This window comes from Phalacrocorax carbo, chromosome 4, assembly GCF_963921805.1.
Source record: "Phalacrocorax carbo chromosome 4, bPhaCar2.1, whole genome shotgun sequence".
In the NCBI taxonomy this organism is placed as follows: Eukaryota; Metazoa; Chordata; class Aves; order Suliformes; family Phalacrocoracidae; genus Phalacrocorax; species Phalacrocorax carbo.
This window is the reverse complement of record NC_087516.1, coordinates 9,593,785-9,620,897: the sequence shown is the minus strand read 5'-3', so window position 1 is coordinate 9,620,897 and position 27,113 is coordinate 9,593,785. Positions and strand designations below refer to the sequence as shown.

General features: G+C 39.8%; 1 protein-coding gene across 1 annotated transcript; it reads left to right on the top strand.

The window, feature by feature from the left end:
* The first annotated feature begins 723 nt into the window (after window positions 1-723).
* NELFA (negative elongation factor complex member A) lies at window positions 724-26,983 on the top strand. The gene is made up of 12 exons (XM_064448969.1): window positions 724-831; window positions 1,585-1,849; window positions 9,275-9,446; window positions 10,610-10,771; window positions 11,704-11,793; window positions 13,660-13,790; window positions 13,976-14,045; window positions 14,929-15,017; window positions 17,327-17,438; window positions 19,719-19,975; window positions 21,038-21,137; window positions 22,712-26,983. Exons 2-12 carry the CDS (start codon window positions 1,598-1,600, stop codon window positions 22,894-22,896), a joined length of 1,620 nt encoding a protein of 539 aa, XP_064305039.1. The 5' UTR covers window positions 724-831; window positions 1,585-1,597; the 3' UTR covers window positions 22,897-26,983.
* Window positions 26,984-27,113: the final 130 nt, after the last annotated feature.

Here is a 27,113-nt window from a genome sequence, read left to right as displayed (position 1 = left end):
TGTCAGCTGACTATATACACAAATTTTGTTAAATCTCATTTGTTTTGAGTATACATTGATAGGACCAACAAAATACATGTGTGTGCATTTGCACACACATTTTAAATGACTGTGGAAAAAAATTACCAATGTACTAACATATAATTTATTCACATAGAACGTCTTTGCTGTAAAACAATTCCACCCTGATAAAAGTCAGTGTTTCATAGCACCCAGGAGCTGCGTCTGCATTATGGATTAGTAGAAGTTGGGAACAAGAAAGAAGTTATTTATTCCACAGTGCCATACTGAGGAAATATAAAGCACCTCAACAACAACTGCTCTGTTCTCCTAGAGAAATAAGGCTGTAAACAACCTCCTTTAAATGAAGAATATTGTAAAGAAAATATTTTCATTCAAAAACTTTCAGAGAAAAGGTGAATTTACTATGCACTCCTACTCATTTAATTTCAGTTAGAAGGACTAAAATAAACTCTTTATGCCACACTCGAAAAACTCTTTAAGTCTTCTGGGATTTAGGCAATTGATTAATTTTTCATATTTAAATAACAGTGAGCTGAATCACAAGGGAATATGAATGTATGCATACCAACCCCCAATTTCTGAGTGCCTACCACTAGTGTTACAGACACTGTAACCTCCTACACCTCCGAAGCACCCAGCACAAAAATCTTTGGGGAAAACGATGAAAAAGACTCAACTCCACTTTTGTCAAATCGTAGCAGCACCGTGGGGGCCCACCATCTAGCACCTCACCAGCAAGCTGCGCTAGCTAGTTTGGACGAGAAGCAGGCCAAAGGCTGACAGGAGCAGAGGAAGCTACGGAGCCAGGTACGCCTTAAGGTGCTACTAGAGCTAATAAGCTCCCCGCGGTGGTGGGTGGGGAACACGGAGTGCCGCTTCAACGCAGGCCGAGCAGCGGGAGCAGGAAAGGGGTCCCGCGGGCCCGAGTAGGCGCTGCTGAGGGAGCGGGGACATGAGGGCTCCTGCCCCCCCCGGGGACATGAGGGCTGTGAGAGAAGGAGACGTGGTGCTCTGCCAAACGCTGTGTCGGGAGGCCCAGGGGCCGGCCCAGCCCCGAGGAACAATGACGGGCTGGCAACGGGGTCCTCAGCCCGCCTTCCGCGGCAGCCGCGCGGCGCGCCGAGCCGGCTCCCGGGGAGGGCGGGACTGTCGGCTGGGGGTGGCCGGCGTCCTGGGAGGGGAGGGTGGGCTCTGGCCTGCCTCCGAGCTGTGCCGCCCGGCCCCGCAGTGGCTCGGGACCCCGCTCCCGGTTCTGGGCCCTTTTATGCTCTCGAGGAGTTAGAGTGGACCGTGAGTAACAACGAGCTGGGGCTGACAAAGAAGCTTCTGTGTGGTGAGGCAGCGCCATCTTGCAATACGGAAACAAAAGCTGTGGCAGGCGCCATTTTGCATCTGAACGAGAGATGAGGAGGGCCTCGCTATTTTTCGCCGATGGGCGCCGCCATTTTAGGTTACGGCAGAATCTGCGCCTTCCCTAGCGCAGCCTCATAGGGTGCCGCCATTTTGGCTTACGAACGAGACGGCGACCTGCAGGGGTCCTCACCCCCTCCCTCCCTTTAGGTGTCTTCATAAAATGCCCGTGGAGAATCCCCTCTTTTTTCGTCCCGCTCCCAAGATGGCGTCGATGCGGGAAAGCGACACTGGCCTGTGGCTGCACAACAAACTAGGCTCTACAGACGAGCTGTGGGCGCCGCCGAGCATTGCCTCGCTGCTCACGGCTTCGGTGATCGACAACATCCGCCTCTGTTTTCACGGCCTCTCCTCGGCCGTCAAGCTCAAGCTACTCCTGGGGATGCTGCACCTGCCCCGCCGGGCGGTGGATGAGGTGAGAGTTGGGCAGGAGCTTGCGCGGGAAGCTTAACCGGAGCGGGGTGCGTGTGTGTGAGGGGGAGAGGTCGGTCGGAGGTGGCGTGAGGGGAGAAGGGGGAGCAGCGCCAGCACCACTTCCCCCGCCCGCCCTGTTCTCTCCACGCAGGGAGCCCGTGGGGAGGGAAGACCCCGGGGCGCGGCGCCGTTGCCGCCTCACGCTGCCCTCTCCCGCGGGGGCGGTGGGTCGGAGCGGGCAGCTGCCCCTAGCAGCCCTCAGCGGGGAAGCCGAGCAGGGGCTGCTCCTCAAGGGCAGCTGCCCGCCCGCACTCGGTGCGGGGTATGTAGGGAGGTTGGTCCCCGCAGGCATCCCCGCTTCTCCCTTGCAGCCCTTTCTTGGACGGGGATGGGGAGGAGGAAGGTCTCGGCTGGCAGAGCGGTCCGTTGAGGCCCAGCTCGGAGGGCTCGGTCTTTGCTGTGAGGAAAAGCGCTCAGATTCCCCGTGATAAGGGAGCGAGTGGAGTGGAAGCTTTGCTGCTGCTCCTCCCGCTCTGCGGGGAATCTCTGGTTGGCACTAGTCTTTCGAAAGCAGCTTCGACCTGTAACCTATCTTATGCCTCCACACAGACTTGTAGGGCTGTGTCTTGATACAGTTTTGGTGCCTTTGGGAAGAGGGATTTTCTGAGGCAGTAGTTGTTCTAGGATTAGGGCAGAGACGCATGATCATTTAGGAACAGTTGTGTGTTAGGCTTGCTGCACTCTTCCTTAATACTGGCAGCTGTGTAGGTGTCCCAAGTTGAACATCTCAGCTTTAGGAAGGACAGCAGCAAGTGCTGAAACTTTGGGCATGGAACATCTGGGGTCTGCACTGAACAGTGCTTCTCCCTGCCTTCTTGCAGTCAGGTCTTGTTTGAGGAAAATTGCTGAGCTTTTTTTGATTCTTTTTATCTTTCTGGGAACAATTGGTGCTTTCCTTTACTGTCTTACCCCAGCTGGTAAGCTGGCTGGCTTGAGTCTGAGCTGGCTCTGCAAGCAGTTACAGATCCAGAAAAGCTTATTCATTTGGCCCTGGACTATACCTCATCTGCAGCCAGCTTATTCTTACCAGAACGTGGGTACTGATGTTTGGGACAATAGTTGGAGAATGACTGGGGAAGACACTCTTCAGCCAGGTTCAAGGAATGCCTCTCCTACTTCCACAGTGTATTGTATTGGTTCCTGGTAGCAGTCTTGGAGGTGGTGTGTAGTTAATCCTCACCTTCTTGTGTAGAGTATCCTTAGATGTGCTTGCACCAGTCTCTTTCTTGGCTAAAGATGCAGCTGCTGCTGAGGGTTAATACACATATATACTAGGCAGGATGCGGAGAGGCGGTATGTTACTTGGATTATTGTATACTCAGCTTCTGTGTGCTTCTAAGGTGAAAATGCACGAGCATCACATTTAAACAGTAGTTTAGTATATGTTGGTGTCTGTCTTGCTACGTGCATCTGTATGATCACTGGATTAATGTAATCGGTGTAACTTTAAAAAAAAAGCTTGTTCAGCATGTTTAATCTTTAAAACATGATATTTGTGTTTCGTACCTGTCCAGTGCACAAACTGTCTTCCTCGTGTGTGACAAATGCGGTTATGTTTTGGACAAACAAAATAACCAAGGCCAGAAAAGGGGATGGGGAGCTATGCACAAGCTCATGTGAACTCTGACTATGCAAAATAATTCTGAAGTAGTGTGAAGACCCAAGCAGCTTGGAAAAAATGAATATTGCAATGTTTGGGAAAAGCTAACAAATTAGCGATGTGCTTAGATGGAAGAGAGAGCTTAAAAAAAGCTTAGGGACCTTCATAAATAACACTCATGCCAACTCTTTGAGGGAGTAGCATTCAAGCAGACTGAAATAATTTGTTGAAATGCTGCAAGATTGTTCACTAGATGGGTAAAAGAACTTTTAAAACTGATTCTAAGGAAGATGATAGCCAGCAACTTTACTTGATCAGTGCTTTTGTTAGCCATGGAGATTAAGTGTATGTAAAGAAGAGCAAGTCAGTTGCTGTGCCTTTTGGTGTATTGCTGAACTGATCAGTTGTGTTCCAAATATAAAGCTCTTATTACTCCTGTAACAAAAAATGTTGGGTGATTATTTTTTTTACACTTCTTTGGTAGATTTAATGACTTGAACATAAATCTTTCATTGTAAACAGTGCACACTTGATTGAGATCTAGGAATTTGGCATATTTTCAGTCCTTTGCAAAGTACCTGGAACATTTTAATTATTTCACGGCCATGTAAGCTTTTTAACTGAGAGGAAATGCTTTAAAAATTGTTAAAAAAGGAAAAACACATGAGGCAGAAACCCTTGACATTGCTAGTAGGTCTGCTATTATCATTATAGACTTCCTTCTATAAATGGTAAAAATAGCTGTTGTAGCCAAACTGCTGACTGAAAGGGGTGTTGTCTTGTCAGATACTGGTCATTTGTGGTGTGCTAAAATTGGTTGTATTTGTGAAGATTCGTTATGTAATTGTTAAGATTTGGGATTGGGTATCTTAACATATGATACCCAGAACATACATACATATATATTTGAGTATATGTGCACTGTGCTCTGTACTTCTCTACAGTGTTCTGTGCTCAGTGTACTGTGGAGTGCTGAACATGGTGTCTCTTTGCTAACAGAAGTACACCAGTATAGGATACTTGTAGCTGCCTGGAAGTGAAATTTGTAATTTGGAAATCACTCCCATATCTGAAAATGATTAAACTGAACTGAAAGTGCTTCATTAGTCTCTTTGGAAAGTCATATGTATGTCTTCCGTGCCATGTGCCAGTCTGTATTGATCATGTGTGAGAAGCATTGAGCTGGCATTCGGAAACATAATAGCACTGGAAAATATATTGCATCAGCTACGTAAAGCTTTGAGAATCTCAATAGTGGATGCAGGATATATTACTGGTTTGTTTTGTAACATGTTAAATGATATCCCCCTCTCTAGATAACAGATTGGACTTAGTTATTTCCTTTTCAAAAATCTTTCCCCCCCCCCCTCTGTTTTCTCTATAATAGCATTTTCACTGAGGCATAGAAGAACATGGAAACCATTTGGGAGCAGTCATCTGAGTAAAGTTATGTGGGGATCAAGAAAAGTGTGGTGGTATTTGGTTTAGAAGGGTTTTAGTTTGCTGCTGGCCCTTTCTAAATCTCTGTGAAAGCTTCAGTCTAGACAAGTGAATCTTCAATGAGCTCTCTTGAAAGCTCAGTCCTTTGCTTAAGTGTGTGGGTTTTTTTCCTCAAATGTAATATCCTTCAATTTTCGTAATATTTTCGTTCGGCTCTCCAAATATTGTATAGATACCAGTGACTTAATCCTCATAATATTACCTATCCCACAGGAGTAAACCTAAATTTTTATCATGCTGTGAACCTCATTACTGCTTGTTTGTTCCTGCTGACTAATAAGAATAATTGGCTCCCACTTTCATTTTAAGTTAAGTGTGTTTTGTAGGTAGTTATCAAAAAATCCTTTCCTGCTGTAATGCTCTAGGCAGAATTTGCTAACTCTTGAATCTCCCTGCCCCCCAGCTTTTCATCTGCTAATTCTTTTCCACATAATCATGCTTATTTGAAATTATGTCTAAAGCTCGGTGTAGTGCTGACCAGAGTGTCAGTTGTGAATTTGGCAGAACAGTTACTTCTGTTTATTTTGTATATTATGTTCTTTTTAACCCGATTCACAATGGCAAGCACAAGTTTTCTTTTTGTGCCAGCATTTCATTTATTTGTTCAGGATTAGAACCAAGTCTGTTACAACCAAGTCTGGCATGAGGACTGCATGCTTCTGTGTTCTCTGAATTATCTTGAGAGGATGATGCTGCCTATCCCAGCAGTGGCCTGCCCTTTTATTACAGTAGCTGCAGGAGAGCAAAAGTTCAGACTGTTTCTTCTTTCTTCTGTGAATCAGGAGTCCTCCACTCATGCAAGCAGGAATTGTGGAGTACTAGTGCAAAGGAATAAGAGGGCACATGATGATAGCCTTTCCCTCTGTTCAGAATAGGCAGGCTGCTGTGCATCTTTCTGGCCTATATTTAGTGTTCTTAATTTTTCCATGGCGTAACGTGGTATATTTTCATCCAATATTACTTTTGGCCACCTCCAGTTTTTTATGATTCAAATACAAAGTATATACAATAGTGGTATTTGATCCATCCTAGTCTTGTATCATGTAAATATTAATGCTGTGCGTTCAATCCAATGCTTTTAGCTTAATGAAAATGCTCTATAATAATACAGATACCTAATAAATATCACCTTCTCTGTGGCCTCTGAAAGATTAAAACTTTATTGGGTTTATTAGCCAACTGTTGATGCAATTGTCTAAAGGCATAGTCACATGTATTAATTTAGGCCTAATACAAAGGAAACGAATGGGAATTCTTTGCAAGAAGTCAGCTTGGAGCTATCACTTTGCATGTTTCTAGCAACATTTCCTTTTTTACCCCTTCCCATGGTGCTGTTTCTGTATTCTTCCTGCACAGCCATTATTAATCTGCCTTTGTCTCTGTTCCCAGACTTTTTCCATCCTGCCTGATTCTTTCTTGTGAGAGGTTTCTAGTCGTGTCCTATGCTTTTTTTTTTTGTGTGTGCCAGCGGGCTGAGAAAAATACTTAAGATCCTTAAGTTTTAGATGAGAGAAATGCCAGAACATGTTGCATCAGATCTTGATATTCATGCTTAACAAGATGCTGGCTGGAGCTGATAGGACTCTTACTGACCCGGTGTTGCAATCTTGTACAATTAATAGTTTGGGATTACAGCTGTGCTTTGTAAAGTAACAGGATGTAGGATCCTCTGTTATTTTGAGTTGCATTTCATGCATTCCAAGCCACAAATGAATTTTTTTTTCAGCTGCCAGTTCAACAGTGAACTGGGAGCATATATTTAAAATGCTATTTGAAGAAAACCTGAGCCAAAACTCAAATCCAGGCTTGTTAAATGCAAACCCATATTCAGGCAAGGTGTCTGGTTAGCTCTGAGTACATATTGGTGTGCTTTGCTTCCCTGCTTGTGACACCATGTTCTTTCTGCAGTGAGGCCTTGTGATAATGTTATTTTGCCTAGTGCTATGCAAACAAGTTTTATCTGGGCTCGTTTCTTGAAGGACACAAAGTTATGTGAAGCAGTGGGTTGTGGTGTAAATAGGTTGCCTGAGCTTTAGCTACCCCGAGAGTAGTGTGGATGTAATGTGCCCAGGCAAAAGCTCCATAGGAACATGCATAGTATAGGCATGTAGCTCTGAATTTTTGGTACAGATGGGGGTTTTGTGGAGCATACATGAAGGGTAAAATGTAAGGATACAGCAGACAGTTTTCCTCCAGCTATTGCTTGAGTTTGCTTTGATGGAGCAAATTACATTCTATCTGCATTAGTGGTGTCCAGATAAAAGCTTGTAGAAGAGCTATAAATTAACCATAGATTCATCAGCTCTCGTGGCATGTTTTAAATTTTCAGGTGTTTTGCATAAATCAGTACTGTAATTCCTATAGGATAGATAGGAGAATAAGGGACTTTGTTTCGATAGTAGTCATGCTTATCCTCATCTACCATAGTAGAAGTGACTTCTCATGCGCAGTTCAGGGTTAGAATAGAGAGATTGGCAAGTCTTTATGGAGTTTAGGTGGGGTTTTATGTTTACTGAGAAAGAAATGAGTGGTGGAGGACAACAAAGACTAGAACCTTAGAAATTGTTTCCCTCCATAGTGTAAGTGTTGTTTAAATTTGACGTGTTAAACTGTGCATGGTCGTGGTTATGTGGTCAGCTTAATCCAAAGCAAATCAACAGCGCTGCTGAAGATGGTAATTGACTGTTGTAGCATCTTCTGGTCTGATCTTTTTGAGGTTCTAGTGTTTGTGTGATTGTAGTCAACCACACCAAGGGGCTGATCAAGCTTAAAGCTATAGAGAGATGCTAGTTTTTAGTGAGATTAACTGATCTGGTTCACTTCACAAGCACTTTACTAGGAGTGCTAAAACATGTGAGGGTAAAGGACGAGCTACCCCTATAGTGCACTTGTAAACCTTTCTAATGTGAGAGGGCAATAACATTGTGTGGATGAAAGGAATTGAGAAATGTCGATGTTTGTCTGCCTCTGAGCTTTAAAACTGCTTGGGGGGGAAAATGGAGAGCAGAAATTTAACTTACATTTCTTAGAGTAGCATGAGTAGCGTAAGCTTATTTTATTGAACTTCTTTATATAAGAAAAGGCTGGTTCTAAAGAAAGGGAAAGAAATACAGCATAAAGGTGAAGGTGAATCTCTTGCTTGCTTCCCTGCCTTCAGAAACATGTAGATTGTAACTAAGCTCTATGTGCTACAATGGGTTATGAAAAATCAAAATTTAAGTATTTCCTTATACTTGTAAATTTGTCAATGTTAATACCATAAAGATAGAATATAATTTTACTGTTATGTTTTGTGGCTTGATAGACGTACAGTACATCTCAAACATCTTAGTTCTGTGAAGCTAATGCTTTAATGCTTATATGAAAGGTTACTTAGGGAAAAAAAAAAGGCAAGTGTTCAGTCTTTATTTGGGGGCTTAGGCTTACCTGTGAATAAAGTAAGAGATTCACTGTGTAAACCCCTGCATGCAGTCATCTTGAATTTTATTTCATTTCATAGTGCCAACAGATGCGTTGAACAGTAATTTAGAAAAAATACTGTAAATGAAATTTTTTAATTAATATTATGCATTATTTTCCTTTTTTCAAGATAGGTGCTTAAAAATAACTTTTTTCTGACTGTAGGAACTTTGGATAGATGGAAAATCTTGTAACTTGTGGCAAAGTAGAGGGCTAGGTCTACTTCTGTAATATGTAGTTTTTGTCAAACAATACAGTTTTTATTAGGATCAAACACATTAACCTAAGCTTAAGTAAAATTTTGAGGACTTGGTTTATGTTCATGTGATGCAGATATGGTCTGTCCGCTATATTCTGTAGCGCAGAAAGGGGCATATATTCATTTAGGTAGCTGTTCTAAATAACTTGTTGTATCCTACTTGCTTATTCTTATTGCTGAATATAAGGTGTGTGTACACTAGGATTATAAGTGTAGAATGTAAGGAGACAATAGTGTAAGGATCTGACATGTTGCTTGTAGTAAAAATGTTCAGTGTTTAAACAAAGCTTTGAGCTGTGGAAAGCTCAAAGCAAACCTGGGTTAGGTTGGCTGAAAAAATCTTTTAAAAAAAAAAAAAATTACCTTGGTTTATTCTTTACTTAGTTCTAGAGTTAAACATTAACTGTGGTGAAGCAGTCTACCTCTTCCCTTCCCCAGTAGTAAAACATTGTGCATGTTAATGCTAGTGTCTTTTTAAAATAAAATCCAGCTATAACCTGTTTAAAACTGTTTCCAATTGGCTGATTTTCTTTTTCTTTTTTTGGTAGATGAAAGGGGCACTGACTGAAATTATCCAGCTCGCTACCTTGGATTCAGACCCCTGGGTCTTAATGGTAGCTGATATTTTAAAATCCTTTCCAGATACTGGCTCCCTTAACCTTGATCTTGAAGAACAGAATCCCAATGTTCAAGATATTTTAGGAGAGCTTAGAGAAAAAGGTAAGCCTTTTCTGTCGGTGAAAATTAGAGAAATACAATGCCTTTCTTCAGAAACAACCTGTTGCTTCCCAGACAAACTTGCTACTTTAACAATACTGGTGTCAGGACAAGCAGTATGTTTTGTCTCTTAACTGCCACGGTTCATGACCTGGCATGTTACTGGACTGGGAACTGTGATACTTGAGGAATGGTAACTTCTTAAATTATCTTTTCACACATTGCCAGAACTTGCATGTCAGGTATTACCGAGTGTTTGTAAAGGGCAACATGCAAGTTTATGTGGATTCATTAGTATTGTAGACAGGGTGTATGTATTGATAGGTAATAATTGACTTAATTCAGCTTAGTAAGTTGAGGTTTTTCATATACTGCTGTCTTGCACGTTATAGTACCAAAGATGACAGTAAGGCTCTGTTTCCACAGTGCTTGTGTGGACAGCCTCGTGTGTGTGTAAGCATTGTATTGGGCAGGTGGGGTGCCTCTCTGCTGGAAGTCCTCTAGGCAGCAAATGATAGGTGCTGTGGGGGAGACTGATCACAGGAAGAGTTATGCTGCTGATGTCCAGTTAGCTACAGATTGCCTGGCAGCTGAAAACATTGGCTCAGGCGCTTGCACAGTTGCTGTTTCAAACAACGTAGTAAATGATGTAAAGCTACTCCAAACTCTGTGGGTTTGATTTATCACATTGCCTAGGCCCTCGGGCATCAATGGAGAGACGTGGTCTTGGGGTTAGGATTGCAGCACAGCAGACCAATAATGAAATGGCTTGGAGGTGGAAGCATTTTGTTTTCTTACTATAAGCAAATGATCGTTTGTGTGTTTACAACTTCAGTTTGGACTTTAGTTCAGTAGTTTCTTTTTATGTTTAATATTTAAGGAATCTGTGAATTTGATCACTTTTATCTTTTACTCTGACAGTGGTAGCATATTTAAGATTTGACTAGGTATAATTAACGTGGAAGCTCTTACCAAGTCAATGTAAAAAACAAACACCCTAATAGCTGGTTATATGCTGTGTAATAATTACAACTAAATTACTCTTGGTGTTTAAACAAGTAGTCAAAAATTTAAAAACACTGGTACAATCTAGTTGTAAAATGTTTTGTCATTAGCTGTCAAAGAGGTGCTAATATCCATGTGTACTGTGTTAACTCTTTATGCAGTAAGTGAATGTGAAACTTCAGCTATGTTGCCGTTGGAATGCCAATACTTAAACAAAAATGCCTTGACAACACTAGCTGGGCCACTTACTCCCCCAGTGAAACACTTCCAGCTGAAAAGGAAACCTAAAAGTGCCACACTCAGAGCTGAACTCTTGCAGAAATGTAAGTAGTATTATAGCTAGTTGATAAGATTGAGTAACAAATCAAATGACGAAAGGAAAATTTATAGTCAGTCTTACACTCCAGTATGGGGATATACATTAAAGTTTTCTGTTACAAGCTTTGCTGGCTGGTATTTTTTTCTTTGGTAGACTGATATGTGGGGAAGAGCAGGTGCAAGTCATTCTGGCCATGATTACAGTAAAATGCTAATTTTGACTTAAATGCTGTTCAGATTTCAAGGCATACAAAAAGCTGTAGCTTTTTAAAGCACAGATACATTCTCTCATGGGTGTATTTAGCAGTCAGTTTTGAAGACTTGTGAGGGACAGCTTTGGTTAAAGCTCCTGAAACAAAGCTGAAATGAGAGCCTAGTTTTATTTTGCCATATGTTTTTGCAACAGGGAGCAAGAGCTGCTAATTAATACTTTCTTTTGCTCAGTATGGCTATATAGGGTGTAAAAGCCAGAAGGTTTTTGTGAACAAAAGGCAACATATGTGTAAATCTATGTATTGGTATCCACTTGAACTAAGTGATCATAAAATAGTTTAATGTACCTGCTGTTCTGTTGCAGCAGCTTGCTACTTTCTTGCATGCGACTTGGGTAGTTGGTCTGGTTAAATAAGAGACTTGTAACTTTTTATAATATTATACAGAACTTTAATTATTTCAATCTCTATCAAGTAAATTGTCTACTCTGATAATTTCTTTTAGTTTAGACCACCTTGTCAGTTGCATAGTCATATTGATTTTGCGTTTTCTGAAAATACTGTGTTTACCTCACATAAATAACCTGGGTTTTAATTAAAATATAATTTTTGTTGCTATTCCAATCTTTTTTATGTATTAGTTAATAACATTTTATATAAGAAGCAATATGTTGTTTTTTTTTCAGCACAGATTTTGTAATAACTAAAGCTCTTCTTCTTTTTAGCAACAGAAACTGCACAACAGCTCAAGAAGACTGCAGGAGTGCCTTTCCATGCTAAAGGCAGGGGGCTGGTCAAAAAGATAGATACAACAAGTATGGCTCACTTTCATCGCTTCCCAGAAAGAAAATCTGATAAAATAGCCTTGATGAAGAATAAAATTACCATGTAGTTTTATAAAAACTTAATTCTTTTTGAAGCAAAGTATTTCCCCCTTTCTGCCTCCCTCTCTCCTGATATTTTAATGTTTCTGACAAGGCATGTCAGAAAGAACAAGAGTGTGGGGTTTTTCTTAAATGGCAAGTGTATCTGCCGTGCTTCTAAAATGTACCCAGCTAGATCATGCCTGTAGGCTTTGGTAGGAATTTAATTTGCAACACTCCAGGAATAACTCCTGACTAAGCCATGTTGCTCCAAAAGGGAGTGGAGTGGATCACAGTAATCTGCTGTGCTCTTTGAAAAGCTGTGAAGTAAACTGAAACTGTTGTATATCTACATAATTCTGTGTGAAAAAAGAGGGGACAGTGTGCTCTCCATAGCCAAGGCTGTGCAGTGGCTTCTATTTAATGGACATGACAAAGATGTGTAATAATTCTTCACCTTTGTATTAGTAGATTTCAAGTGTTTGCTGAAGTTCCTGAACTGCTTGAACTTTTCAAATAAGGTTTTGACTAGGAGCAAGAGGAGGGTTCAAAATTAGTTACATACTTAAAATCACTGCACAGGTATAACTTTTCTGACCACCAGTATCATGCTGGGGTATAAAGCTTCAGTCATTTCTTGGTGTGGTGGCTAGAAGCTATGAAGAACTTTGCGTCAATGCTATTTAAGATGTGTTTTTGACCACCAAAGTTTGGCCACATGTTAATGCAGGAAATGCAAAAAGTGTAGTTGTAATTTGAACTAAAAATTGTCACAGTGTAGAAACTGAACATTAGTTCTTCTCAGTGTTCTTTTTAGCTGTTGAACTAATCAAGCTAGTTTTTAGACTTGGCCTATAGAGCTAGGTGGTCTCTAGAAATATGAGTTACGGGTCCAGCTGGGGTTTATTCTGCTAAAACCTACTCACATTGGTCAGAAAGGATTGTCCTATGCTGAAAAGGTTTTCAGTGCAACATACAGATGGATACAAAGTATCTAACCTCAAACTAAAATTATGTGCTTATCTTCAAATTGTAGGGTGTGATGAGTTTTTCAGGAGGCTTAAAGACCCAACAAATATGTATATGTGTCCCTAGTTTTTAGCAGTTGATGAAACAATGCTGTCTTCAGTGCTTTTATTAACTGTGAGGTAGAAGGGTAACAGTGTAAAGTTGGGGGAAAATGGCTTCTTCTAGGTGTAGTAGTTTCTACTGAGTACTGAGACAGCAGGTTTTCTGTTTGCAGTATAGACCCAAATTGATCCTTTTCCGTGTGCAAACAGCAGTGCCAGGATTTCAGACCCCTGTGTGAAGGAACAATTTACCTTTCCAGTAGATTACAGGGCTAAGGGCTCATGTAAGCTTACAAGGTTGGCTAAGAATCTTTGATGAAATAGTTTTACCAAGTAACTAGATCTTAAAGTTCAAAGAGCAACTTTGGCAATAATTGGAATCAGAACATTCATGCCCAATACCTTTTTTTATGTGTTCGAAGTTTGTTTTAAGTAAGGAAAGCATCAGTGTATGTAGGAAAAGTATATTTTGATAGCAGTGCACCTGTTTGATTACTTCATGTAGAATGGGGGATGCAAGCATTAGCCTAGAGATGGGCTCTTACTCCCTGTTTGAAGGGTAAAGCCTAATCTGACCTTTGAGGGATGTGTAATCTTATAAATTCCACATCATAAACATTTGAAGTTTAAGGGGAGGGTGGATGTGTATGTGTTAAAAAGGGGAAAAGCCGAAGAACTCCTTATTGTTGTTTTTCATACCTAAAAAAACCGTATATTACAGTTGTTGCCTTTTTTCTTCTTCCCTAAGCACCACTCAAAGGAATACCAAAACAAGCTCCGTTCAGGAGTACTTCAGCACCTAGTGTATTTAGTCCTTCTGGAAATAGAACTCCTATTCCTCCTTCAAGAACACCTTTGCGCAAAGAAAGAGGAGTAAAGGTAGGTGCACTCTTTCTTAGTCTCTTGCTTTCACACTCCATTCTCCTCCCTGATCTAAAGTGAATTTCTGATGCTGTTTTGAATCAAGTATTAATATATTAAAGAAAAAATTAAGGACGCTATTTAGAGATCAACTACCTAAATTTAACAATGGTTATTAAGTTATCTGTGGTCTTTCTTTTTAGCTTCTAGATATCTCTGAGCTGGATATGGTAGGTGCTGGCCGTGAAGCAAAGAGAAGAAGAAAGACATTAGGTTGGTATAGCATTAACAAAGGCTATTAATATACCTGCAGATAGGATCTAGATTTGCAATACCATTTTATTCTTCATTTGTTAAAACTTATCTTCAGCTAAACCTTAAAAAGCGGTCGGGGAAAAAAGAATAAAAAACCAAACCAAAAACACTTTAAGGGAGGTTTTTACTTTTTTCCAATGCTTCTAATCGTATTCCCATGTGACTAGGTAATAACTTGACTCAGCTGCATGAAAGGTTTGAACTAATCGGTTGTACTTTGGGCTGCACATAGGTGTGTGAGTGGCTTCAGTACTGGAATGAATTATTCTGAGGTATTTTGGTAGGCTTATTTCCACTGGCTGTGTAGCCAAGTAAATTAATTGAAAGTAGTGTTGAAAAAATTTTATAGCACCCTCCGAAATTCTGGCTGAGAGATCCTAATAAGTGAATAATATCTGATATACTGCTCTTAAGTCAAGTGACAGTGCAGTGCTCTACTTAACCATATTAGGAAGATTCAGTAGGCAGCATACTTGCCCCAAAATAACCTTTTTGTATTTGTCACCAAAAAAATTAGTACCATCTCGGAACAAAATCATAATTGCAATTAAATCTTTGCTTGGGTTTTGATGTTTTCTAATATCACAGGATTAGCCGGTTCTGCCTAATTATGCAGTTACTGTATCTTGATGGATATATATTGTCGTTCAGATCATAATTGGGTTGATTATAAAATTGCATGTGACGATTACTGTATCTACCAACCTTTCTGAATATACCTTTTTAAGCATGTTTTAGCAGACTTTGAGAAATGCGTTTTTATAGCTTTGTTTAAAAAAAGTATGTCTAATTCAATATTTCAGGAGACTTTCTTGAACTGACTTCTATTTTTATGCAATAGATACAGAAGTTGTGGAAAAGCAAGCCAAAGAAGAAACAGTAGTAGAAAATGCTACCCCAGATTATGCTGCTGGTCTTGTGTCTACACAGGTAAAAACAAAGAAAACTAAAAACTAAAACAAGCAGAAAAAAAAGAGATATTAGGAAACCGTGATTTGTGTTATTCTAAAACACTTAAACACTGAAGTAGTATTTTACTAACTTGTTGAGAGATGCCTCATAATATACAAATCTTTACATAATTATTTCAAAATCCTGTTATGTTTTCATCAAACTAGATAAATTCAAAGCAGGATGAAGGTAATATATTTGATGGTTTTCTTGTTGCTGTTTTAAGTTTGTGATGGGATATGGCATTTCTGTAACTGAGGATCGTAGTCTTCTGTCAAGGGTGAAAGGGATAGGAGGGCTCTCTGTCCCTGGAGATGCAGAATCATTTTTAGGCGTTCCTACAGGTTTCACTCTCTGCCTGTGCATCCTTTGTGACCTTAGTTGAATAGTGTCCACAGAAGCCTCTCAGTGAGGAGCGCTTGACATTGGCCTGTGCCCAGGAGGGATAGCTGAATATAAGCAGCCAAGTAAGAAAGAAGTCTTTACAACTCACCGGCCTTCTGGCTTGAGAAAAGAACCTACACACTAGTACCCTTCTGAAGTTTACTCCATTTTTAGCTTGTGATCTTTGAGAACTGATGCTTAATCCAGAAGGCAGCTTTTTCTGAGGTCTCCAAACCTGTATGTAACTGGGCTTAGTGAGTCCCATTACTACTGAAAGGGGAGGAGAAATAACAGTGGAATCTATCTTTGTCCAAATTAGCCATGGCTTATAAATATGTGCTTCTTAAAACCCATAAAGTTCAGAGGTGGCTGCTCCTTCTCTTACCTTTTTTTTTTTTAATATAAAAGTTGTTTAGCATCTCCTGGAAAAGCTAACCTGTTGCTGGAGGTAGTTCATTTGTAGTGTGGGAGGTGGGGGAAGTTGTGTGTTAGGTGGGTTTTTTCCTATTCTTGCAGATACAGTGCATTGGAAAAACTGTGATGCAGCTTTGTTTTCTCAGTCAGCACATAGGTTTTACAAGAATGTTAGGTCCTCCCCCCACTTCCTAGTTAGAAACTGTCTGTTCTATTCCAGCAAGCCTTGGCCTGGAATTAATTTGGACAACTGGGTTCTTTAGATACTGATAGATAATTTGATGTGGCTGCACCCAGTGTTTACAAGCCTTTTGGGGTGCTAGAATTCCATGTCATATTCTAAGTGTCATCTTGTTCCAAATTTGAAGTGGTCATGATCACCTCTACCTCTCAAGTCCATGTGTTGGCATGCAATGCTTGGCTTTGGAGAGCACTCTGTTTAAAAGGCATGTGGTTTAGTTGGTGAACCAGGCATTTTTTCCTCTAGAGCCTAATGGTGAGCACATGCAACATTGGTCCCATGGTATGGCCCACATGCCAAAACCAACATATAGGCAGATACTGGTAGGTCTAGGTCAGGAGTGAAGATTATTGCCTGTCTTTATGCAGAATGCTAATAGTATCTCTCTTTTTTTTTTTTGCAAGCTCCATGTTTTAAAGAATATCCACCTTACCTTTGTCTAGTAAGGCTACCTTAAATGATTTGTGTACTAGACTTATTCCCCTAAAACTTCTTTCTTCTGTCAAGCCATTATGTTTAGCTGGATTGGACTACAGTGAAAATCTTCATAGGGATACCATATTGTTGTCTTCATGCTGTGTATGCAATATTATGTATAGTTAAGTTCAAAATATGTCATTCACTTTGGCTTGATCCTAGATGACATCTGTCAGGTTGGTGTTGACTGACTGTTTCAGTGGAAAGAGGGTTTTACTTGTGCTTTCACTGCTGCCTTCTGTTTGCTTATGTCCCAGAGGTCTTTGCGTTCTCCTGGGTGAAATTTTAGTAGGCCTTTTGCCCATGAATGAACCCAGGTTTCTGCTTGCTAATGGTGAAGAGCATGTTTGCTCAGGTAGAAGATCACTTATTTCTGTAGTGTAATTCTTCAGAGTGCCATCTGCACAAATTTCATCATTTAGTCTCCACACTACGAGCTGAGGAATGGGACAAAGGAACAGCAGCTTGACTCTTTGCAGAAGTACATTCTCTGGAATACTATTTTTTTCCTGGCTCAGACTCTGCCTTCAGAAGCAACTTTGATCTGAATTAGGGGAAATAAAAGCTGCTTTTTCTCTCCTAGGGTAATTCTAATGTCTGAAGTTTGTATAGGGAGTTAAGGTTGAAAGGGCAAACTTGCCCTTACAGAGGACTCCATAATTAAGTTCTAAAAACGAATAATGTAGCAGAACTAATGTTGAAATTGTATTGAAAATGAAGGAACAGCACATAAATATATGCAATATGGCTATGATAGTCTTCTATTTTACAGAAACTTGGCTCGTTGAACAATGAGCCAGCACTACCTTCTACAAGTTATTTACCTGCTACCCCCAGTGTGGTGCCATCTTCCTCGTATATCCCAAGCTCTGAAACACAGCCAGGTAAAAGATGCATTTTTGCTTTTGGGACCTAATACTGCCAAGTCTATACAGCTTTACTGTCTAGCTCTTTTTATTTACAAATGTACTGTCCCTCAACTCTAGTGAAACTTAACCTTAGCAGTCTAAAAATCCACTGTAGGAACCCAGCCTTTGGGCTTTGTGTAACCAGACATGTCATTTAACCTAAATAAAGAAAATGCTTGGTTTCTTTAAGTCTTAAAATGACTGCTACTTAAGTCAAGTAAGCAAAGCAATTTACTGTTTGGGTGTTTTTTTCTTACTCTGTAATAGAAAATCCAGCATTTCTTTAAACCCTAAAGGCACCAGCCATACACTTAAGTCTAGAGAATGTACTCCATACATACATCCGTACACATGCACTTACAAAACAGGTGCTTTCAAGAGTCAGCTAATATGTACTTGCCTCTAGAAACATATCTTTCACATAGACAGGGATCAAGCCATTCATTTTCCTTTTACCTTTTTATCACAGTCTGATATATAATAGCTGAGCTCCTGCATATTTTGAAAAGTGCTGTATTATTTTCAGTTCTAGAAAATTACTATAGTAATAAATAACATTTGTACAAATCCTTTATTTCTACACTTTTTATTTTAATGCACTTGGTTTTACTTTTTCTACCCTGCTGCATGTAAAGTCTTAAAGGAATGTATCAGTTTGTACTAACAGATGTGCTTGACTGGGATGCATTACTAGACCTTGCAGTTAACAGAACCAACGTTTCAGTTTAATGCATCATTTTTGCTCTTGCTTGTTGAGATTTGGTACTGTAATGTTTGTCTTTATGTATGCGAGCTGTGGTATGTTGGTCATAGAAAAATGTATATGCAAAACCTGGTTCCTTCATTTGGCCCTGAAACAGTTCAGAATCCCTCTGGAGGTCCATGCAGATCTTTGGCAGAAAATTGGCATCTCCAGAAGGAATGAAGCCAAGAGCACATCACTGTTGTCAGCAGCTAGTATCATTATCTAGAGCCTTGGCATTGTATTCAACAGCAGGAAAAGCCTAGTTTAAAATTGTCTTTGTTCTCTTTTCTTTTTTCCCCTTCTGGTGTATGGGGTATATAGCTTTTCTTATGGACAAAGCATATAACCCATCCAGTTCCATTGATATAAGATGCACACAGAAGATCCACAGACTTGGTCTCAGATTATGAGGTTGCAAAATTACAACGTTACTTTATGCAAGTCAGTTACTCTGACATGAGAGGAAACAGTAATGAAACTTAGGAGATTTTTACAAAATTAAGGGGTACTGATTGTTACAAATAGTTTGCCCTCTGAAGTGTTTACTGTCCTGTTCCATGTATTACTGGATAATAGCCCTATTGTTAAAACCAATGCTGTATCTGTGCCTAGATGGAGAGTGGTAGACCTCTCATTCTCTAAAACCTGACCTGAAAGGCATCAGCATAGCTCTGGTCTGTATCTGCCTTTTAGTCCACTGTGAACACAATGTGAATAGGTTAGCTTAAACCTTCTGAGATTTGTGAAAGGTGCTTACGCAGCTGTGCCTGTGTCTAAGAGCTGCAGAAGAATGTAACTGGCTAGAGTGTGCACAGGCTAATTACTGTTTGCTGGACAGACCGTAATTTATGAAATCACAGTGATTTGATCATATAGGTAACCTCTACCTGCAGCCAGGTTTGGAACAGTAACTCCCTTAAGTGCAGGTGAATGGATCAACTTTGGGAAATAAGTTAGGACTTGTCAGTGCTGTGGGGTTTCAACCCTCCTAGCAGTTAGTGTTTAAACAATGAGTGATTTGTGAAGATTGCATTTAATTTTGTCATCTGTTTAAGTATTTGTATATTTTCAGTATTTGTTACTGGCTGAGACTTAATTACCATTTCCTTTGGAAGCTGCTGCTACATTAGGTAGAAATTATAGATGCCAAAAGAGTATTTCATCATAAGAGTATAACAATAATCCTGGTAGGGCCAGAGTACAGTTGTTACAGCAGTATAAGCTAAAAAGCAGTTTCAATTTAATAAATCTGATATCTGTTAAACATAAAATTTGATGCTAAATATAGTGTAATCCTTATTGGACAGCTTGTCGCTCAGTTGTCTAATTACTGCTAAAGATAATTGAGTGGAAATGGCATTAGCTCTTCAATTATTCATATAGATATGAGATAACCTATTGAATTGTGGTGCTAAAATGGAATAATCAGAATTTTTAGTTTTAACAGCCATTGGTGATGCTAATTCCTGTTTGTGGATTATGTTTTTAATTATCCTGATGGGTTTTTGCAGCTGGCTCTGCACGAGAGGCCTTGCAGACTAACAGACAGACTGAAGAGCCTGCAGCTCCAAATGCTACCACAACTCTTCCTGCACAATTCAAACAAAGAACACCTATGTACAATAGTAACTCTAATCCACCTGCAGCTACACCTACCTCACCCCTAACACCTACCACACCTCCTGCCATTTCCCCTGCGGCACAAGCACCACAAGTGGCCCCCCAAACTCAGCAACAGCCACCACCGAAAAAAAGCCTCTCCCTTACAGTAAGTAAAACCAGGTTCTTTTTGACTGCTGCTTTCTATGTAAGTGGGGAAATGCAGATTTTTTTATTATGGATCTCATTAGCATGTTGGCAGTTCCTGGCCTTTGGATCATGCAGTGGTCAAGGCTGCTTTTTTTATAACCAAAGATAATTAAATGTTTTCTGGCTTTGTTGGCATCACTGTCTTAATCACAACACTGGACAGCTAAAAGTGTTAACATTTCAGTAAGAGATCTTTATTTACTGCTATTTGTCATGTAAAATAATGTGTTACTTGTTACAAAGAAACTGGAGAAAGGTGTATTTCCAGCAGAGCTGTTGCCCAGCCAATTGCATATAATGTAAGCTGCTAAAAAGGATCCTGTCATTGCAGTGGTAGGAGAAAAGATACCAATAGATTAAGGTGAAAGCCTTAATTTCTTAGTTCCCCTCACTACCCAACCACCCCATTTACCCATCTTTTAAAGCCTAAGAGTGGGGAGGAAACTAAATTCAACAGCAATTACTCATGTCCTGAAGCTTCTTACTGCTGGTATGTTGGTATATATTATGTGTGTGCTTGAAGTTAAGGAGGTAACTACTCAAGGTGCAACTGCTTTGAAGACTTTGCTAAGCACATCTGTAAGCCTGGTTTTGAAAGATCTGAACTTTAAGAAATGGGATGACTTTTTCTCAGTACCTCTACTTCATTTATTCAAGGAAAAAAAACTCCTCTGAAATTATTGCAAACCTGGGTTTGGACTATAGAGGAAGCATTGGGTTTTTTCTCCTTTTCTCCTGATGTCATAAAGAACACAAAACTGATGTAAACATGAAGTCTCTTAGCACATGTTTTTGTAACTATTTAAAGGTGGGGTAGTTTTTTTTTTCCAGTTTCAGAATTCAGTTGTCACAGTTCTAAGTGCTGAGTATAAGCATTAAAGAAGAAAAGCCTTGAGGTTAAGGTGCTTTATTGTTTACTTTTTGTAGGTCTATAAACTTCCACCTTACTCTTATGCTTGTCTGTGGGTATTAATATGGTACCTGTTCGCAGTGGAATTCATATTTGTTGTATCTGTTGCAGAGGGAGCAAATGTATGCGGCACAGGAGATGTTCAAGACTGCAAACAAAGTTACAAGGCCAGAAAAGGCTCTTATACTTGGATTCATGGCAGGATCCAGAGGCATGTATTGAGACTAATTTAGCTTGCTTTCAAACACCCAATCTGAAATACAGTCTAGCATTTCTAAATGTGTGTATGTGTGCAACACTCTTAGCTTTACTCCTTATGTACGGGACTCCGTGCTTTTCTCTGGATTGTGTGTAGTTCTGTATATTACAGTTCTAACTACTTTAGTTCTACGTGGAAACAGGTCTTTAGGGTCTGTTTCCAGTAAGTAAAACAGTCTGTCAGAGCAGCTGCTAAACACAGTATATACATACCTGAACACAGGTAATATCATGGCTTAAGGGTTGAGGAGAAACAAGGCAGCCAGTTAGAATAGTGAACAGACTGGTTAGGTCCTAGTAGTCTGACTAGAAGACCCATGAATGTAAGCTCTTTTTTTTTGTGGCAAGTCGAGGTACAAGCTGGGTAGTACAGAGCCTCTTTGCTAATTCCTTAGCTTTAGAAATGTAACAACTGTTGTCTTGGAGACTTTAGGTGACCACAGGTGCTATGAATCACAGTGAGGTAAGCTGCCTGATAGCTAGATCCTGTCATATATTGGCCTTGATACACCAAGGCTGTGTTACCCAGAAGATTATCACATGTAAGATGAGAAGGGGCTTAAGAGTCCTTAAGTGAACTCTACCATCTGCACTAGGTCTGGTTTCTAATTTGGTATTTGAGGGCTCTTATCACTGCAGTGCTGGAGCCTAAATGCAGCTCATGCATTTGGATTAGTGCAACACATTATTGAAGATGACCAGGGTAGAGTTACTGTGATGATCCCTGGGCTTTAAGAAAGCTTTGTGTGTCTTGCTTTAATGATGGTGCTCTTAGTACTAGGTGCTACTTCAAATTGCAGTAGCAGGATGTATTTTAATATCTGTATGGATGGGGTTTTTATAATGTGAGGTAAAATATTATTTTGGAAGTATGTGTGTTATATATATATTCACATGTGCATATATAGATAAGTATATAGCAATATTAATTCCTTCAGTAATAAAGTCAGCACCTTCTGAAGGTTGGGTAAATAACTGCCAGCTATGGTATTGAGCTTTCTGAGTGTCAGTTCCAGTACCTTGAAATGTAACATTCAATACTTGTACTGGAATGGAACTGAGTCTTGGACGAATTATTTCAGTGAAGCTTTTTGGGCTTCTGAAACAGCTGAAAACTGTGGAGGCTTTTAACTACCAAACATAACCCAAATAAAGTAATTCTGGTAGTTTGAGTTTACTAACTCCCATTTAAATATAAGCTTCTCTTGTGGTTCTTGAGGCAGACAGAAATTATATTAGCATGCTTTACTCCCCCTCTTGCTGTTCTTCCAGTTACTTTAGCCTCGGTGTTAATCTTTTGGGGTCCAGTTTTATTATCCTTAAAACTCAGTCTGTGATGTGTAGAGGGAGGAAGATCTTAGTGTGACGATGTGTATTAGTGACACTAGTTGCTCCGTTTTCAGTTTGGGATTGGTTTGTTGGGTTTTGGGTTTTCTAGGATAAGGTTTACAATCTCCATCAAGTGTTCTTTATATTTTCTAATAGAGTACTAAAATGTATAATCTTTTCCTGTTCTTGTTTTCACAGAGAATCCTTGCCAAGAGCAAGGTGATATCATCCAAATTAAACTTAGTGAGCATACAGAAGATTTACCAAAGGCAGATGGCACTGGCAGCACCACTATGTTGGTTGATACGGTCTTTGAAATGAACTATGCTACTGGTGAATGGACCAGATTCAAGAAGTACAAACCTATAACTAATGTCTCCTAAGAGATGCAGCAACAGCAGACTGGACCAAATCAAGCTTAGAGTCAACCAGCTCATAGAGTATGTCAACTGTACAAAATGGCATTCGTGTGTACATTTCTTATTACCCTCCAGAGTAACAGTTGTGGCTCTCCAACCTAACGGCTCAGTGAACACAGAAGAAAATGGTGTCAAATTCACGGTTTTTTTTGTTTGTTTGTTTGGGTTTGTTTGGTGGGTTTTTGTATTATTATTTTTTTTAATCTTGGAAGAGGTAATGGTGATCTTAGGAGGGGGAATTTTTGGTGTGTTTTTGCTTTCCTGTGGTTCAAGATGCTGGAAAAAGAGATCACAACTGAAAGATTACATATGGGAGCAGTTTACTTCTGAGTACCGGAAAAGACGACTACTGCACGGTCATTCACGGTTTACCATTAATGAGGGCACAGATCTTTATTGTGAAAATAACTTCCTTGGCTACATGGGTTCTATTGTAAGAATGGACATTTAAAGTACTACCAGTCAGTGCTTGATTTAGTTTGTAATTCAGCTGCAGTAAAACTAAATATTGCAGGTCGTAGATGTCCAGTGACTGATGGTACCCACTGTATGTTTAGCTTATTTAGGCTTGGGTCCTAGGATGGGATTGAGCAGCTTTGTTAACTTGCTATGTTGCCAATGTCCGTGCCCAGCATGAGAAACCAATATTGTAGTTTTCTGAAGAAAAAAAACCATCAAAATTAAGAAAAAAGAAGTAGTGGTGGCTTCTCACTGCCTGGAAGTGATAGCTCTTTGCCATGTAAGTCTTAGGGTAGAAGCTGATCTATGGCCCTTGCATAGCAAGGCCTTTGAACACCATAACTTACCTGGGAGGAAGTGATACTGTTACATCTCAAGACCAATTGCAGCTTAATTTAAAAACGGCCCTAGAAATGGTTGAGTGACACAAATCTGAATATAGATGGTTGGGAAGATTTGTAGTCTCGAGGCAGTGTTAATTTATGTTTCATTTGGGCAGTCATAAGGCCCTTGATTGCAAGCCCTGGTCCAAAAAGTTTTGAATGACTGTAGCTCTGGTTTTTACCAGTGTAGTCATACCAGTATAATCACTAATGTGGCCACAATTATGCTGGCATATAAATGTGCCTTATACTTGTCCCCTTCTAGTAGAAGCACATTTCTATCTTTATAACTGTGTTCACACCACTGGTATATCTGGCTTTAATAGTACAAGTAAAGCGTTTGAGAGGGCTTACGTACATAGTTCAGGATTCATCCTTTGGAGACTTGGATTAAATGTCTGGTTTCTGCCAGTACTTGTACGTGGAGCTGTGCTTGGTTGGGAATGGTGCTTAGAAGGAAGAAATACAAAGATGTCTAGCAAAATGGTAGTTTGGTGCTGAGGAGGTACCTTGGGCTGACCAGAGGTTCATGTCAAAGTGGAACTCTTAAGATGGAAATAAGGCGCTTTTTTTTCTGAAAGGAAAGTAGACCAAATCCCATAGATACACTTACATACTAACAAAGGTGTTTAGACGATTGATTAGAGTCTTTTTTTTTTAATCTGGGGAATTTTTATTCCATTTTACTTCTAGTTTTTCAAACAAATTCTCTAACAGGACAGGGCGAGTATAAATAAGAAAATCTGTATTCTACAGTGTTTTAAGATGTGACCAAAAGTATAGATTTCTTAACTTTATTTTAGCAAATATACAGAATGTTCTAGCTCCTGTGGTGGGCAAGTTATTTGATGGTACCTGCTACCATTACGGAGTGTTGTGCATGTATTAGTGTGACAGTTATGCAGGTAACTTTCACACTGGGGGCTCTCCTCCACATAATTACCCCATTTCAGAAGCAATGTAGATAGTGATTGATTGCGATTTTTCTTTAAACAGCTAGAAACCAGCCTGACAAGTGAGGACAAGTAGTGGGTTTTAGTTTTTAGAATGAGTTCAGTAGAAATGCATTTTCATGGTTATAACTTATTTGATTATAGTATCTTACACAGTAAGGGCTAACAACAGAATATGAAAGTATTCATCTCTTAAAAGAAAGGTTTAAAGAAAAGTGACATTCCTTTTCTTGTCTGCATTCAGATTTTTAAAGTTTTCTCGTGATGACCAGTCTTCTGTAAACATGTATGATACTTCTGTCTTAATTGTTCCTGCTTGCTAGATAAGCTGCAAGTACCAAATACAGTTTTTAAGAAAAACTTTTAGAAATTTGGCTGACTTGAGGGGCATGTACTGTCATTGTAAATTGTTGATGCAAGGCTCTTTGCAATTCAGTAGTGATCAGGAGCAGCTGTGTGATAGCTCCTTTGGCTTACTTGAGATTAACAGGGGTCCCTTGCTAAACTTCCTTAGTCTGCAGAAGTTTGCAGTTCAGACCTGTGCTTTTGGGATGGAGACAGCTGTCCCTCTCCTCTTCAAGAAGCCCTTCTAGAATGCAGTGGAGTCATTTGAGTGCGGTAGTGTGTAGGAAGCTTAACCATGCTGCTACCTATTTGTATTTGCTGCATAACAAAGTTGGTCTCCAGGCCTGTTTGTCTAAAGTCAGTCGTATGCAATAAATTGAAATTTTAAATAGAGGCATAGTATATTTTTAATTCTGTTAAGTCATTAAGATGAGACAATTTAACACTGCAAAAGTAATTTATTTTTCAAGTGGCTTTATGACCCTCAATACCAGAGCATTACTTTAACTCAATCTGTGAATCTATAAAGGTTTTAAATGCCTAAAGAAAGGGAAGTTTTTGCAATGTTAAGATGATAGGGTAAGAAGTAAAACTACATGGTCTTCTTTGGTTCAGAGAATTAAATCATTGAACCAGTAGCCTGAATTGTCTGGCATTATTCCTATTTTCAGAAAGGGCAACATCAACATTTAAATTCCAATATAACGGAATAGTTGCATACAGAACAAAATCTGGCTTTGGCACTTAATATTTTTTGTCTTGAATATTCAGTCACTTGGATGCTAGCAGGATTCCACTCAGTGAAGCTCAATGTGTGCTGTAAGATTAAACAAAAACATTTGACTCTAGAATGACTTGCAGATGCACTGACAATTGACCAGAGTCGTAGTTTTCTTAAAGCTTTGTTTGTGTCCTTCCTCTTTCTCTGTATCCTAGCATGAAGTCTTAAGAAATAGCAAGCCCAAACTTCCAAAGTGCACTGCTGCACCTCAGCAAGGCAGGATGTCCCAGCTTCTCTTGCCCTTGCTTGTAAAGAAGCATCTGTCTGTGCAAGCCTAGGTGTGATACGAATTAGCTTATTTGATTTTAGTGTGCGGAGAACTTCTTTCTTGGAGAAAGAAGCAATGAAAGTAGCTTGTGCTTCTTCCCTGTCCTGTCCGAACTTCTTATTCTTAGGGGAGAAAGAACACATACGTGCATGCCCCAGCTTCTTTAACAACTTGCCCTACAGCAAAGTGCTGGGATTCTTTAGGCTCCATTTTCTTTCATGAGTGTTGTGAGGACCAGAAGGAGTGAAATGAGCGTAATGAAGAAGGTGAGGCCAAGAAGGATGCTGAGTAAGAGTTCTGATCATAGAGTCCATCTTCCTTTTAGACAGAACATTTTTTCCTCTAGTGCTGTGTACTTACCTCCATACAGGCTTCATACAGTTAACACTCTAGTGTTGGGCCAGTATTTTGTGTGTTATCTTGACTTTTTTCACTGGTAGCTTTGCTGTTTAATCTTTGAGTTCAGTACCATAGGATGCTTGATGCAATGGGGAGGAGCCTTTGGTAATTGCTTCACACCTCTGTGGAATGGGTCACTTCTCTCACTAAGCTGTGTCAAAGTGCAGACCACTTGTCTAGATGGAAGAAGCTTGAGACTTTTACATAATACAGTTTGAGTGAATCACACTTTCATTGTAAGATCTGACTGGAATAAAAGACAAAAATGTTAAGCCAGAGCCCTCTGGGAATCTGGTGCCTTTAACAAGGACTGTCATTTTGTAAAATGTTACATCTATAGCATAGCCCGTATGTTTTCTATTGTTTTTTTTGTACAGTTGTAAATTCAAAATATTCTGTCTTTGGGTACGTATTTTCAGTGTAATACAGTATGTATAATAAAAATTTAGATTTTCTAAGGAAACGGACTGATGCTTTTAATAATCAAGTTGCATGGTGTACTTACAGTTGAATTGGTGATGAATACCACTAGCTTGAGACCAAACAGCCAAATTGCATGATAATGTGTATCCCTTTTACGTTATGTCACATTG

Bases quoted from the DNA above. Each gene is read 5' to 3' on its own strand.
- NELFA (XM_064448969.1), top strand. From the start codon at position 1,598: ATGCCCGTGGAGAATCCCCTCTTTTTTCGTCCCGCTCCCAAGATGGCG. The intron at 1,850-9,274 runs GTGAGAGTTGGG...TTTTTTTGGTAG, and splicing joins CCCGCCGGGCGGTGGATGAG to ATGAAAGGGGCACTGACTGA. The intron at 10,772-11,703 runs GTAAGTAGTATT...TCTTCTTTTTAG, and splicing joins AGCTGAACTCTTGCAGAAAT to CAACAGAAACTGCACAACAG.